This window comes from Athene cunicularia, assembly GCF_003259725.1.
Source record: "Athene cunicularia isolate RWA chromosome 7 unlocalized genomic scaffold, athCun1 chr7_part1, whole genome shotgun sequence".
Lineage (NCBI taxonomy): Eukaryota > Metazoa > Chordata > Aves > Strigiformes > Strigidae > Athene > Athene cunicularia.
The window spans coordinates 22,134,376-22,149,815 of record NW_020799107.1 but is presented as its reverse complement, the minus strand read 5'-3'; the positions used below and the strand labels follow the sequence as shown (position 1 = coordinate 22,149,815).

Genomic DNA, 15,440 nt, shown 5'->3' with positions numbered 1-15,440 from the left:
GGGCGGGCCGGGGCGGCTTCTCAAAGGAACAGCAATTAAAACCCACAGGCTTTTAAATTGGGGGAAGCGCCAACGGGAAGCTCCGCATTGTCCTAAAGTACAAAATTCTTAAAAGAGAAATCACACTGTTGTCCCTACAGAGTGTTTTAATATATTTCTAAGTACAATTCGTGTCTGATTTTGGAAATACAAATACATTTCGAATGGTTAAAAACGAAAATTAAAAAAATATTTTGAACATCAGCCAGCTGAAAATATATTTATCTAGTAAATCATCTCTCAAAGCTTTTATATATTTTAATTATTCTAACTAAACATAGTACCCTTAAAAAACAAGTTCATAAAAATGTAGAAATGAAATTGTGGAATAAGATTACTGGGAGATATATATATACACACACACATTCAATGCATACACAGAATTACAAGGGGGTTGTTTAAGTTTGGAAGGTTGTTAGACAAACGGAACTAGTAAGCAATGCTCAACTCCTGAGTTCCTCAACCAAGATAACCATAGGCTAATTTTTTAATTGTTTTTATCTTTTTTTTTGTTTTATACACAAGATATTCCATGTAAAGCAGCAACAGCAGTGCAGTTACTGGTAGCAACATCTCAAAAGTAATAAAAAACCCCATACATCCAGACAGTAGTACATTGCACACACACGTGATTCTCATACACCCATCAACAATTGGTCAGAGTATTAAATCAGTGTACAAATTAAATATTTCCAAAAATGTGCAAAAAAGTCAACGTTGATAGAAAAAAACACCTTTGTGTACATACATTACAAACTGTGCCCAGCATTCAACTGAGAGTAAAAACATTTACAGTGAGAAACTGATAGATTAAATAGAGAATTTAATGGCTACATAAAAATGTACATTAGATTGAGTAAATTTACAAATTTTTATTCATAGCTTCATGAAAACTAAAAGCCTACATTCCGATTCATCTAAGTCTCCTCCATGTATTTACAGTGATACTCCGTTATACGACTCCTGCGAGGTCTGAGATGACAGACACTATGCTTTAATAAACCGCTCCAATTTTAGGATGACACCCTTTTTTTTACTGGTATTAACAAGAAATACTAGGGCTCTGACAATCTAACTCCTGTTCAGTAAAGAAAATACAATCCTTGTTTTTAAATCCACGTTATATAACCTCTGGGGAAAAGGATCATCAAGTTTTGGGGTAAAAGACATGACAAACGTCTGAAATATTTCCCATGAATATCCACTCTGGAGTTTGAGTATCCTTTTCCTTATCTCTCCACAACAGACCCTGACTTCCAATCCTCATCAGTGGACTCAATGTAAGGGCTGAACCATGAGATACAATTTTAATGTGCTTTAATCCAGTTCCTCTTTTAACATAAATTTATGAAAACTAAGACTTTGCCAAAGCGTGACTGCTAGCATCAGTGCTTTGAAACGTAAAAAACCTCATCTCTTCCATCTCTTCTAACCCTCAAATATGTATATGTATGTATTGCTAGAGAAAACCCAAGGGTTGCTCCAGCAAGTGGGTAGCTGCAGCGTCCCGGGTTCAAGTGACAGGGTATAAAGCTGTACATGAACTTGCACCTTATTCAGGAGCTATCAGTGGCCACCACCTATGCAGTATTTAAGTTACGCCAGCTAGAAAGAACAACAAACCGTGCAGGCCAAGAGGGGTAAATAAAAAGAGGAAGGAGCTCCTTTGTTTCTCATCAAGGATTTTGATGCAGAAATCCCGGGTTGGTAGGAATTCTGACAGCTCCCTTTGGTGTGTGTTTGTGGCTCCTCCTGAAGGCAGCATCAACACCCCCGTAACTGTGGGTGACATTTGGCTGCCACATCAAGCGGACTCAGCTTTGAAGTGTTCTCACTATGGTGCACAGAGCAGTTCAGATCATAAATCTGCTTATCTTCATGGCATTCCTTAAATGTCCCAAAGCTCAAACCCGGCTATAAAGGTCACCAGGTTTAGTCACCGAGCCTATGCATTCATTTTAGAATGACAACAGTAAGATTGTTAAGAGTTTTGAAAAGCAAACTCTTCATTTTAATGATGGCATGAATTTTGCACATCAGAACAGCAAATATATAAATACCCAAATCTCTTAAATATGGGCAGTGTCTACCACATTTTACTAGTACCTGCTTTACTCAGTTAGCAATAGCTTACTGATGGAGATATAGATATCTATAAATAACAGTACTAATCCATGAAATATCACTTTTGGCTATATGTATATGGGGATAGAAAAGCTTTGGTAAGTGTATGTGATTTTACACTGCAGACTTGTCATTAATGCAAGACAGCAAGTTACCAGTAAGAAAAAACAATACTGGTTGGTAATACTTTTGCTTTTCCAGAAACACCATAGGGACTTACATTCAAGCACACAAATAATGCTTTTCTATATGCGTGACAAAGACTTTCAAGATTAAAAAAGTAAGAAATTGGTTATAAATAACAGTAGATCTGACCAATTTGCTCAAGTCTCTGAAGCCACAGTTAGACATTGTTCTGTGTTTTCCAAAAGAATGGCTTGCTGTACTGTGCTGTACCTACAGGTGCTACAAGGCTTTCAGTCAAGACAACGGCAGGATTAGGATTATCCAAAAGGCACAGGAAAGAATTTAATGGGCATGATTCACTGAGAAATCTATTGATTTGCTTAGACACATCATATTCCTGTGTACTGGAATTAAAAAGCTTTTAATACAGTACCACATTTACGTATGTACCAACTACAATTTCAAGTCCATTAAGAACTCTGCTGCGGTCTCTACAGTAAACCCAGAGTCTAGTACTCAGAGCTAGGAAGCTAAATCTCAACTCTAACAGTATTTCTGTGAGGGCAGAAAAGTCCTTTTCCTGGTACGCACATCAGTGTGTGACCTCCAAAATGCAAATACAAAACCTTATTAGCACAGGAAGCCTTCTGGAAGTGCTCTAAAACCCACTTTTTATATGTCTGCAGCAGTTTATGACCAACGTACACTTTTCAGTGCAGTTAGGTGAATTCTGGTTTGGGCACTATGAAAAAACCCACACTCTAAGACTCTTCTGGTGACATGGAACTGTATGACATATTTCAATATGGTGTTCAATGATGAACAAAATTAAGGCATACAGATAAAAGGCACTAGCTAAAAAAAACAACCTCTGATTTTTTTTATACTGAAAGGGCGGTTTAGCTACAAATCAAATTGCAAATAAAATGAAAATTTTAAGACTATATTTAAACTTTGCAGTTATTATATCCATACCTTTTTTTAATTCTTGCATGGATATTTCTATCGCCCAAATTAAAAATAAACAATGTGATCTAACAACTGAAACTTTCAGTTGCACTCTAGCAGGACTGTTAGTTACACCATTCAAACTACAGAAGTAGCTTGACTTTTGTTAGTTAATACGTGCAACAAACAGAATAATAAAATTCATTAGTAAGTCCTTTGAAAATACACACTCACTGTGAACTTCGACCCTTCACAGCTTCATCGTGGCATTTAGAGAAAACCAAAACAGTATTGTTTCTATTGACATTTTCTAGTAATTGGATTGACCAGTTAAGAGTAATTTATGATTCTGAAATGCTGGTATCTTTGTTCGTAAAATATTAAAAGTTGTGAGCAAGGATCTTAGCTCTGTCACCCTCCTCCAATGGAGTTTTAAGCATGCAATTCCATGCACCCTCTCAAATTCTAGAACTAGGGTTTGTTCAGCATCACGCTAGTAATCAACGTGTTTTACAGACATTGTATACAGACCTACTACGTCATATAATGCAGCTTCTTTTACTACACTACCCCAGTAGGGGATAAATATTAGCTAACCTTTTGGTAAAAGTCTGATTTAGATTCAGAATTATTTCTAGCTCAAAAATTTACATTAATAATTATGTAATTTACTGTAAGTTGCTTAAGTCAGTAGACAAATTCTCCATAGGGTTAAAAAAACCCCAAAAACAGCTCAAGACCAATCTGGGTTAAATTCATAAAATTTTACTAAAACCACTTGAAAATGTCCTCTTCATTTAAGAAGCACCATCCTTATGCTGGCAGCCTTCTAGTATGTCAAGGAAATTAAGGAAAAAGCATTCTGCAAATTCTTTTTTTTTTCCTGGCTCCAAAATGCTTACTGTTGTCATGACTGAATGCAATTTTTAGAAAAGGCATAAAAGCAGAAAATTATTCAGTAATTAAAAATCACAATGAGGAAGTGATATTGCAATATACATGAGCCAGCACTGTCTCACAAAAAGGACACATTAAGAAAACTAGATTCTGAAAATTTTCAAGCTTCAGAGAGTGCTGTTTCTTTTTAGGACAGTATATTTAAATGTCACAAACGCTACAGATAAACCTGGTTACATTTTCCCTTTAATGTCCTTTTTTGGTAATATAAAATTTCCTTACCTTTTCATACATCACTGTCCACTACTGATTTTTATATACATTATCACCTTGGTTTTAGTACCTTCTTAATCTGTTTGAAATCAATCATTTCAATTATATGATCTTTAAATTACCTACATAAAATATTAGGCTCTACATTAAACTTCCCATCCCTGCTGTCACTAAATTTTGCTTATAAAGCAAAGGTCTTTTACAGCAGAGTACACACCAATTCTTCTTAAAGGCTGCTTTCATAGCTTTTATCTAGTGACAGAGAAACAAGTTGACTTTCCTTTCAGCCTTCTAACGGTCCCTTGTCTGACTAGTTCTTCCCATGCTCAGAAAACTGTCTACAGTTGCATACCCTGACTAAGAAAATTATAAGCTGGGTAAAATCCTCACAAAAAAAAAAAGAAGCCACTACTCTGTCTCAGGAGAGACTGCTAAAAAACAAACCAAAACAAAATAAAAATAATTTTTACTTCACTACAGGTAAAGTGGTTAAGATAGATCCATACTCCTACTTATGCTCTGGTATAAAATTTGAAAGCATAATAAATTCGGAAATCTCATGTAGGAATGGGTAAGCTGATTGGCCTATCTCCATGCACTTCATAATTCTGACAGTCCTCTAAAGATGCAAAAGAGGTAGAGCCTTGTTAGAGTGGACAAGGTTCACAGTACCAGCCCGCTCTGACTTTACAAAACAACAAAAGCAAGCAATGAATTATCCAAAACAGTATACGTTATTTCAGTTCTGTAGTCCAATAGTTTATTTCCAAATGTCCTTTTAAATAATTTATGTTGTGTTCTACAAAAATATGAGAGTTTGACTTCTCTGTTATGAGGAGTCAGTTATTCACTACACCTGATCAGTACCTGGACTTCTCAGTTGAGAAGCAGTATTTCAGAGTTTTACTTTTGCATTTTTATTATACTCTTTCAGAAATAGAAAAAGTGATTAATGTACATTTTATAACAGTTGGAAATCTGACAAACACCAATCTTCTGAATTATCAGGCTGGAGTCATCATTCTCATGTTATTTAATTGCTGGGTCTCTGCACTTTTGGCCTATACCTCATACAATCTTTTGTCCTGTGCCGCCTCCTTCATGTGGATTTATCATTGCTACCTTATTAAAAATGTAACTGGAGTTTTATCCTTCTCAGTGACTTATTCCTGGTGTTAAAAGATGTTTAACTTTATTTTGAGAATTTTCAACACATCCTAGATGACAGAATTGTGTTACTAAAACAGATTTTTTTAATGCATAATGGGAAGTATTTTATGTTATTCAGGCACTTGATGTTGACATACATTCCATCCTAGCGCCTCTGGACAGCTTTGAAAACACTATTTCTTATAGCTCATTCTGAATTAAGTAACTCATATACTGCACAAGGATTAGTCACTTGCCTTCTCCCCCCCCAACCATTCATGGGATTGTGGAGGAGAATTGACTCTCAACATCACTATTTTTTTTTAATCTAAGATAACCATCTCCCTCCAAGCTTAAGCAACAGAGGTTCTCTTTGGCAGATACAGCAGGAGGCATTCTCCTAACTATTTACATCCAACAGCTGACCCTTGTCTATTACAGAAATTTTCCCCTCGCAGTAGAGTATTCCTAGGAGTGTGGGTCCATAATCTGTTTACCTGTAATTGTTTTCCTATTAAGATAATACAATAGCTCTACACCAAAATCTCTAACTAGTACATCAGTGTTGAGTTCTTTTTTTGTTGTTTTCTTTTGGTCACATAGAAGTACCGGTTAGACACGCTGCTGTACAAAGAGTTCCAAGTTCTTCCAGCTTTATCATTAACGCTCAGGATTGTGTGTTCCAGCTTAAACCGTAAAATCCAGAAACTGATTAAAATGCTAAAATATAGTAAGAACTTAGAACTCTCTGCCACAAGTACCTACAATATAAAGAATCACAGAGAAGTAACCTTCTTGTCCTTTAGCTGCATGTCTGTTTTTCCTTGCACCCTGAGTCAGTCAGCGGTGTCAGAAAAAGTCACACAGTTCCTGACTGTCCAAGCATTTGTCTTTTTTTTTTTTTTCCACGTTAAATAAGGAACAAATATGTACTAAAGTGCTTTATCTACAGGAACCACATCAGTACATTATAGAAACAAAAAGTTCTAGTCCTGGTGGGAGTGGGGGAGAGAAGATTCTCATTTTAGATACAAAATTTAGATTGTTTACAATCTAAGTGAAACAAAGATTCAAGAGAATATTCTCTCTCTTGTCTTTTTCTCCTTTTTTTTTAAAAAATAAAAATAAAAGTGCAGTCAAATAGAAAATAAATGCAGTAGATGCAAGCTGAGTTGAGGCAGGCTGTTAGTGATAGTGTGCAAACGTGTGTCTTAGCAGTTCATCTGCAAATGGTCGCAGCTTGGCCTCGATAAAAATCCGTTTCAAGAAATCCCGAGCATGGTCGGAGACATGAGGTGGTAGCTGGGGGTTGGTTGGCTGAGTGGCAATTTTAAAGATGGCAGCCATTGCTTCGAACTCTGCCCACGGGGGCTTCTCCGTGAGCATTTCTACCACTGTACAACCTACGCTCCTGAAACAGAGGCAGAAGTGAAACAGCAGGTTACAACAGTCATGCCCTTCCAGGAAAACAAGAAATAGCAGAGAGCTACTAAAATACCACAAATAAATAGCGTCTAAACTAGAGAGCAACTTCGACAGCACAAAAATTGCATGTACAGCTATACACTTTATCTCAAAGTTACATAAATCACTATCTACACCTTCACTTTATTACTTCACTGGGCCAAAACTGACTACCTCAGTGAAGAAACAATTAGGTATTTCTCTAGGCTATACCAGCTGCATTATGTCACTGCTGCTGTTCAGTGTTCAGCAGGCTGATACAGGCCACAAGCACTGAACAACCCTTGTCCCCAAGCTCTTCAGATATCTGCAGGATTGAATGCACGCAAAAACTTTCTCGTTCATTAAGGCCTAACAGAAATGCAAAGCAAGAGAAATGCTTTAAGTCAGTCTATACTGTGTATTTTGCTGGCTCATCAGAAATGCACAAGTTACCACCAATGAATAATGCACAAACACGACATGGAAGTTAAAAAGTTCTGCAGTGGTATCTTCCTCTTTTAGTTAAGGACATTAAAAATATACTTAGATTGTTAAACAAAATTTTAAGATCCTAAACAATCTTCGTATACAAAGCTTAAGTTTGAATGATTTAGGAGGGCAGAGGGTAGGCATATGGCTACAAAAACTTTGTTCCCTATGTCCTGCAAGATCAGCCTTCTTCCAATAACAGGTGAATGATACTGCAAAATGGACAGGCTGAAATAATTTTCTAATTTTCAAGAAGTTTTATGTTTTCTCAAGATGCCTGCAAGAAGTTTTATGGTTATAGAGGTGCGTTTCTTTACACAATAATGAATGACACAAGTCCAGCTTCAGTACTTTTTCTTAGTTTTAACCAGAATTTTCTCCATAAAAAAAACATTTGTTATCTTTGGTATACATACTTAAAAACTGAACAAGTTAACTACCTGAAATCTGTAAGGTTGTTCCATTATTCCAGTATAGCAGAATAATTACTAAGTGATCTGAAGTAGGCTAAATTAATTTCTCTGACATTAAAAGCATGGTCATTGGTTGGATATAATATAGTTCCTTTTTAAATACACAAAGTGTTACTACTCCTGCACATCTACTGTTGCCTAACCATTATTTTGTGTGTTCAGATATCACCTGCAGTGCAAGGAGTCTAACTGCTAAAACCATCTGTTCACTGGGCTGCAGCAATGTTAGGCTATATCATATTACACAATGTATCACAAACATTCATTTTTGAAAATTACCTTTCCCCCTTAATTCTCAAATATTAAATAAACCAAATTATTTTTTGATAATTCCCATTTAAATCTGTTTAATTAATTCTTATGTGCTCATCTTTAAATGACAGCATTTTATTTTCTGCCTTGCATCAAAGGTATTTCAGTGATAAAATTTCATTTCAGGACATTGACTTAACTGATGCTTCAAAGCTTTACATGTTGCTTTCACCCAGTACCTCTCCAGGATTTACAAAGAGTCTGGCAATCTTAACTTCACACAAGTTTGGTTCAAAGGATTCCCTTAAGATCCCTAAATCAATGGGCTGTGGAACGGCCAAATGAAAAATTCCCATGTTTCAGTCCAAATACAACTGCCAGTGCTCACACGGGCCACCTTCTTCATCATAAGCCCCAGAATGAAACACTCCAACTTCAGATAACGAACACCTACACTCTCTGTTGAAACAGAGCCCATTCTGAAATGAAGATTTTTTTAACATACCAGATGTCTGCTTTTCTGCCATACCCTTCTCCACTAATAACTTCTGGACTCATCCAGTATGGAGTTCCTGTGACAGACTTCATTCCTGTACCAGAGAGACAGATAGTCTGCAGTCGTTTGCTGGCACCAAAGTCACCGAGCTTCACGTTGCCTGCTGAATCTCGCAAAATATTTGCTCCTGGAAGGAAAGGAACACAGTGTTGCATTCATGAAAGGCCCGTTAACATTTTGGGGTGGAAAATGGTAACAGAATTCTGTTTGGATTCAGTGATACAATGCGAGATCAGCCCAGTATTTCAAGCCAGAGAATTTACTCTCTCTGCTCATGCCTACTGTTCTATTCTGAGGCTTAGAAAATAATGAATTGTACAAACAGGTTTGCATCCTAGGTCTTTTCCAGGAAGTGCCATTCACTTTGTAGAGCCTCCCTGAGAAAATAAGGAATGCGCTGTACAAGAGGACTAAAATGAAACAGGAAAGAAGTTTTCAAACAACTGAAAAAGTCTTTGAAGACCAAAAGCAAAAAAGAGACTTAAAAATCAAAATCTCAAACTGTGTTAGAGATTGTTCAAAACACTTATCTGCATCAGCATGTACAAATTGACTGTGATAGCTCAACCTTTTTTGGAACAACACGCTATTGATACAAAGCAACAGGAAAATTGTAAACGTTTTAGGGAATACAACAGTATTGCGTTCAATACATCTATTTTGCACATCACCACCTTCCTACATATTCGTAACTTGCTTATGCAGCACTTGCAAGCCACCAGTATCTATCTGCAAAAAAGTTACCATGCCTGTTTCCACAGGTTTCCTGGCAGTAAAATGGAAGAAGTCAGAGTCACTTGATCAGGCAAGTCACCTCTGTCAGTCATTTTTTGTACCAGTGAAGTCCTGGGTAGTCTCTATATAACTGATGAAATAAAACTCTGTAAAAATAACCTTTCGAGTCATGATGCTTTCCTCTGTACATTCTATTCGTAATGACATCATCCTTTCATATATTCAGAACTATTAATACTAAAATAAAAATGAGATAAATTTATCTTTTTTTTTTTTTTTTTTCCAGACAGAGACTATGGAAACATTGTTGAAAGTCTTCTAGAACATCAGAGATGCTTATTTTTTTCCCCCTCAAGTTACAACAGTGACAGGAATAAATGATGGAAAGAAACCTCATTGATTTTAAGTCAGCATTTTTGCATTTTAATCTTACATTTAGTGCTTCACAAAAGACTGGAAAATAATCTGTAGTAAAGAGCACTAAACCATGCACAGAACTATCATTACCTTTAATATCTCGATGGACAATCATATTACTGTGCAAATAGTGAACTCCTTCCAAAATCTGCCGCGTATATTTACGAGTCACATTCTCTGTGAGTGCTCCATATGATTTTAGTTGGTCTTTGATGGAACCCTATGGCAAACAAGAAGTATAATACACTAACACTTCTACAATCACAAGCAGGCTAATGCTACAGTTGAACTTCAATGAAATTTATGCCAGAAATGTACACATTTAAAGTTGCAATACTCCTCTAGATCAACTTAAAAGCACAGATACAGTTTTACCTCCACTGAGAAAAATACAAACTTTGACAAGAAAGAGGCTGGATGGAGAAATCAGATACTGGAAGGTTAAGCTAATAACTTTGAGTCTGATGAGCAGCTGACTAGTTGCAGTGTGATGTACACAAAAAGAGAGCAGCAGTACTTTCATTCTCACTGTCAGCTTTTGTGATGGGTAAATGATGATAAAACACATACCTTTCAACCTAGTTAGTTTATACTTGGGAAGAAAAAAGGTAGTCGAGAAAAAACCACCACATGCTGGAGAATGGTGCTTTATGTAATAATTAAGAGGTAAGCAAGTCTTGACTTAAAATAACATTAAACCAAGAATTTGTAACCATTTTTTGTAACCTTTGTCACACAAACTGCTAAGGTTACTTCTGTGATACTATCCTCTAAATATCAGAAAAATTCAAGAAGCTCCACAAAAAAAAGATCCAGAAATCATCTAGAAAAACAAACAAAAAACCCACCACCACCACAAACACCCTCACACACTGCTCAGTAAAGTAGAATGCTATAACTATTCAGAAATACAAAGCCTATGTTTTTATACAAGCATATTTTATTTAGCTTTGCTGACCCCACTTGGTGAGAAAATGAAAATCTACAGTTTTTTGACCTTATAATATCTATTAACAAAACAGTAGAAGAAAAGTTTGGCATATACCTAGGTGCCACACAAAAAACAAGCTCCAATCTACTTTTTGTTTTCTTGAAATAATTGAGCACTTGAGATTGTGACTAGAAAACAGCACAAGCTGAAGCGCAGTAAAAAAAACACTGAAATTCAGGAAGATTCAAGACTTTACTAATGATAATATTGTCTTTTCAAGGTCATTGCCAGGCACTTCTTATGCCAAAATCAAATGCAAATAATTTTTCTACAAACCACTGTGGAATTCTGAAAACCCAAACAAATAACGGAGAAGATAGACTGCTGTAATCACTTGTCAGTACCCGTCTTTGGATATTGTTTTTAACTTGGACACTTCTCCTTGATATCTGTGTGCACTTCTGCAGAACCTGTCTATGTGAGTGCTTCTCACACATTGTGCAGAAATGATGGCTGAAGTGAACTGGCCTTCTTGCTTACCCCAGGCATATATTCCATGAATATAGAGAGTGTTCTTTCTGGTGGATCTCTCAAGAAGCCATAATACTGAACAATTCTTTCATGCAGCAGGTTTTTCAGCAACTGAATCTCACATTCAAGTGCATTTACTTCCTAAAGGAAAAAACAGGCAAGATTTACCATGCTTGATGTAGTAATAATAATGTTTCGGATTTGGATTTTTTTAAAGCTTAAAAATCTTTTTAAAGCTTTTTTAAAGGTTAAAGGGTTATGCAAACTAAGTAACAAAATACTCTTGTAGCTTCTGTAAAGTTTACATATTTTATAACAAGAAAATATCACCATTAGATTGAGGGAAGTAAAAAAACCCTATGGTTTTTCTATAAATTGACTTTGGGACCATTTTGCTGTTATTTTATTGTTTCTCTCATTTTGAAGTTATGTTTGTTTCAGAGCACAGCAGAGATCACTGTGTATGAAGTCAGTGATCATTATGCAGCATATCACCTCCCTCCAATTGGAGAAAAAAAGAAATAAATCTTTCTAGTGGAATAATTAGCATTAATTCTTAACTTTTCTGGATGACAGACTATACTTGAAAAATGCCCTTGAGGACCACTTATTATTGTAATAATGAAATACAACAAAGAAAACATTAACACACATGGTGCTTTCTATATAGCTATCTGAAATACTAAAAATTTTGCAAACAGGAAGATATGTTGAAATAGACTGTACAGTAAGATGCTAGAAAAATACTAACACACAAAGTCAAACTTGACTGGATTCCAAATTTCACCTAAAAGTCTTTCATCAAAACTTACTTTTTATCCACCACAGACTATTACTGCTACCCTTGTACTTCTGAGGTTAGAAGGAAAACAGATTTTTTTTTTTTTTCACATCAAGAGGCACACATAACAAAATGCTATGGCAAGTGAGGTCACAAAACTTGCTACAAGAGAGACTAATTTTATATTTACAGCAGAGAGTATTTTATATTTAACATTTCCAAAGCATAATCAGTTGTTCTGTTACATTCTAAAGAAATAGCAACAACTACACTAGAAATCTACAGCACAAATGATTCTTGGCTTTTTTCCTTGATCCTACATCACTAGTAGCAGCAACTACAACTGGTAGCCACTCAATTCTGCAATCATGCTTACACCCATTGTTTCCCCGGCCTTGCTCCCCACAGTGTAGAACGCAGTCCTAATATTCTTTTTCCATCCTGTAAAAAGCAGCAAGTATGGTTTTGGAAAAAAAAAAAAAAATAGAAGATTGGTGCTACTTTTAAATAGTTCCTCTCCTCAAGTGTCCAGTACTTCAAGGAGAACAATTTTAGAGAGACAATAAACTGACAATGAAACTTTTGCTCTTCAGAGAGAAATACAGTAACAGTAGCTAGCCCTCATATCCAAAGTTTTAAAAATGAAAAACCAAAAGCAAATGCCTCTTAAAGATAAAAAAAGATAAGAATCTCAAGCTGTTTTCCATAGCCAAACAAAGTATCCTCAAGAATTAATTTTCAGGAACACTTATATTACTACAGATTTTTCTGTTTATAAATGGAACTTGCTCTAATTCCTGTAAGCATAAATAATTATCTATTTCAGAGCACACTTCTTAATGGATTGTTTAATTTTAGAGTCTGAGACTACACCAAATTAAGTTATGTATGCTCACTGCATAAGGATATGTCTGAAAATTAAAAAAATGGGATGTAACACTAAAATTAGGTAAGTAAACACTCTCTGAGGTACTAACAAAACAGAATTCCTAAGAAGGGCATGAGAACACAACATGTTTTAAAACATCATCCGGCTCAAGGAAAGGAATGTCAGTGTAGTCTAAAACACATCACTTCAGCAGAAGCCCTTTACAAACTGTCTCTTTGGTATCACTTACCTTGCTGGTTTCTGGACTATCAGGATCAAACTGAACTTGTTTAACAGCCAGTTCTCTTCCAGTATCAGCATCGTAACACAGATATACTCTGCCAAATGCACCTTGACCCAGCAGTTTACCAAGTCTCCAGTTAGTTGGAGCTCGTGGTGCTGAAAATATAAGTATGTTTTGGTTTTCAAATGAGCTTGTTATTCAGCTGATCGAGAAAAACTGGAATACATAGAAAATAGTTTTTTAAACGACTACATTTTTCAACAACAGACACAGTGTGTCCTAAACCTCCCCACATAAGTTACAAAGCAATAATGTTTCCTGTAAGATGAAAAACATGAGCTACTTGTATTTAGTCACAAAATAATTTGTGGTAGATAGACATAAAACAACTAGCAAAAGCTAATCTGAAAAACAGAAAAAGCATGTCAAACTTAGTAACATTTTTTTTTTTTTAAAATGAAGCATGATTAAAATGTACCCACTGCTGAAGTCATCATAAAGTATATATGCCCCTGAAAGGCCAGCACAGATATAAAACAGTACCAGTTAAAGTCTATAATTTATCAAAAAATTTGACCAACATCTGCAAAAACAAATAGTAACTGCAACCTTCATAACTCTTGGTCCTCAAGAGCCTTAACAAATCAAAAATATTTTTATAGTGTTTTGTTATCACAGATCAAATTCCATGTGAAAATGCACATGAAGGTTGGCATAGTAAACAGTGAAAAAAATGAGCACAGTCTTGCCTTTTTCCTATTAGAGACATAAAAATATATTACTCAGTTGCATGTATTTTGATGACAGTTTTATGATATACTTGAAAGTTAAGAGAGTTTTACAGTGGAGTTCAAAAAAATGCCTTAACTTACAGCGACTGGGTGGGCTGATGTCCATGACTGACAAGGTAGGATTGTCTATGTCACTTCCCCTCCTCCTCATTCGGTTATCTTCATATTCTGGTGTAAAGACACTGCTTCCACTACTGGTGCTCAGTGAGTGATCAGTGGGACTGAAACTAACTGGTGATCGGAAGCTGTTCCCCTGAGTCCTTCTGGCTCTCGGAAAAGTTTTACGACCTTCAACGACAGGCAAAGAATATGAAGTTTACACTACAAAAAATACTGCTATGCAATGTGCATATGCAATACTTTATGAATTCCACATAATGCAATTCAAATCTTCCCCTGTGTATGATAGGATGTAATGATCATGAAATTTACTGGTTTAACTTTCCACCTAGGAGAAAACAAACATTCATCACAGATGTAGGTAAGGATTGGACTGAATCAAAAACTGGCTTATATTTAAAGTGACCAAAATTGGGACCAAATTCTGGAAGTGTTCTGAGATGTAATCAACATGCTTCAGAAACCTAGAGGGTTGAGAGAGGAGAAAGGAAAATGCCCTGCCTCTACTTTTATTGCTCTATTAAGGTGTAAATACCAAATTTCTCATAAATAGGGCAGTGAGAGATATGTTTACATTCCAGTGGTGCCCAGGCTGGCATCTTCACCCTGTAAACTAATAAGAACTAAATGCAGATAAATACCTACACATGGAGCAAAAGGAAGACCATAAAAAGTATATTTTAAATTTAAAAAAAAAATAATCACAAGCAATGCATAATTCAGAGATGCTTACAGCATTAGAATGAAAAAAAGGGCACTGATTTTCAAAAAGGTTAATTACAACCAGATGACTAACACGATTCATGTTAATATATTTAGATAAGATGAAAATTTTTAGGTCAGCATAGCTTGATGAATTTTCATTCTACAGAACTCAGAAATAGCTGAAGGAGTCTCTGATTCATTAGGTATTACACTAGAGGTGTTGTACCCAGGGGACTGAAGAAGGCAGAGAAAAAAAACTTTGAAAAAGTGGACTCAGGTTTATATACTAGTCTGGCCAATTTAAATTCCAAGAAAGATATGCAAACAAATTATTAAGCAGTTTTATAAACCACAGAAGATAATGAGGTTATAAACTAGCCATAACTGGTTTGTCACATGTAGCTTATCCAATTTCCCCATTTTATTAGGACATTCTCTTAGGGTAACTAGTGAAGTGTTGCATAGACCCATTTACTACATAGAGTATGCCCAAGACAGATTCAGAGCAGTTATCAGTGATTTCTCAAAGTGGAGGATAATTTAAG

General features: G+C 35.8%; 2 protein-coding genes across 3 annotated transcripts in view; both read right to left on the bottom strand.

Moving 5' to 3' along the window:
- ERCC3 (ERCC excision repair 3, TFIIH core complex helicase subunit) overlaps positions 1-4,428 on the bottom strand; it is a 26,944-nt gene extending 22,516 nt beyond the window's left edge. Inside the window, exon 1 of the mRNA XM_026852487.1 lies at positions 4,417-4,428. Coding sequence (XP_026708288.1) covers positions 4,417-4,428 — 12 coding nt within the window. The remainder of the gene's footprint in view (positions 1-4,416) is intronic.
- The window catches only part of MAP3K2 (mitogen-activated protein kinase kinase kinase 2), a 55,506-nt gene continuing 40,569 nt past the window's right edge, over positions 504-15,440 (bottom strand). For both annotated transcript variants that reach the window (XM_026852758.1, XM_026852757.1), the window contains exons 12-17: positions 14,152-14,358; positions 13,286-13,434; positions 11,396-11,527; positions 10,015-10,144; positions 8,722-8,899; positions 504-6,967 (exon numbers count right to left, since the gene is read on the bottom strand). In XM_026852758.1, the coding sequence (XP_026708559.1) occupies positions 6,742-6,967; positions 8,722-8,899; positions 10,015-10,144; positions 11,396-11,527; positions 13,286-13,434; positions 14,152-14,358 (1,022 nt within the window). In that variant the 3' untranslated portion in view covers positions 504-6,741. The remainder of the gene's footprint in view (positions 6,968-8,721; positions 8,900-10,014; positions 10,145-11,395; positions 11,528-13,285; positions 13,435-14,151; positions 14,359-15,440) is intronic.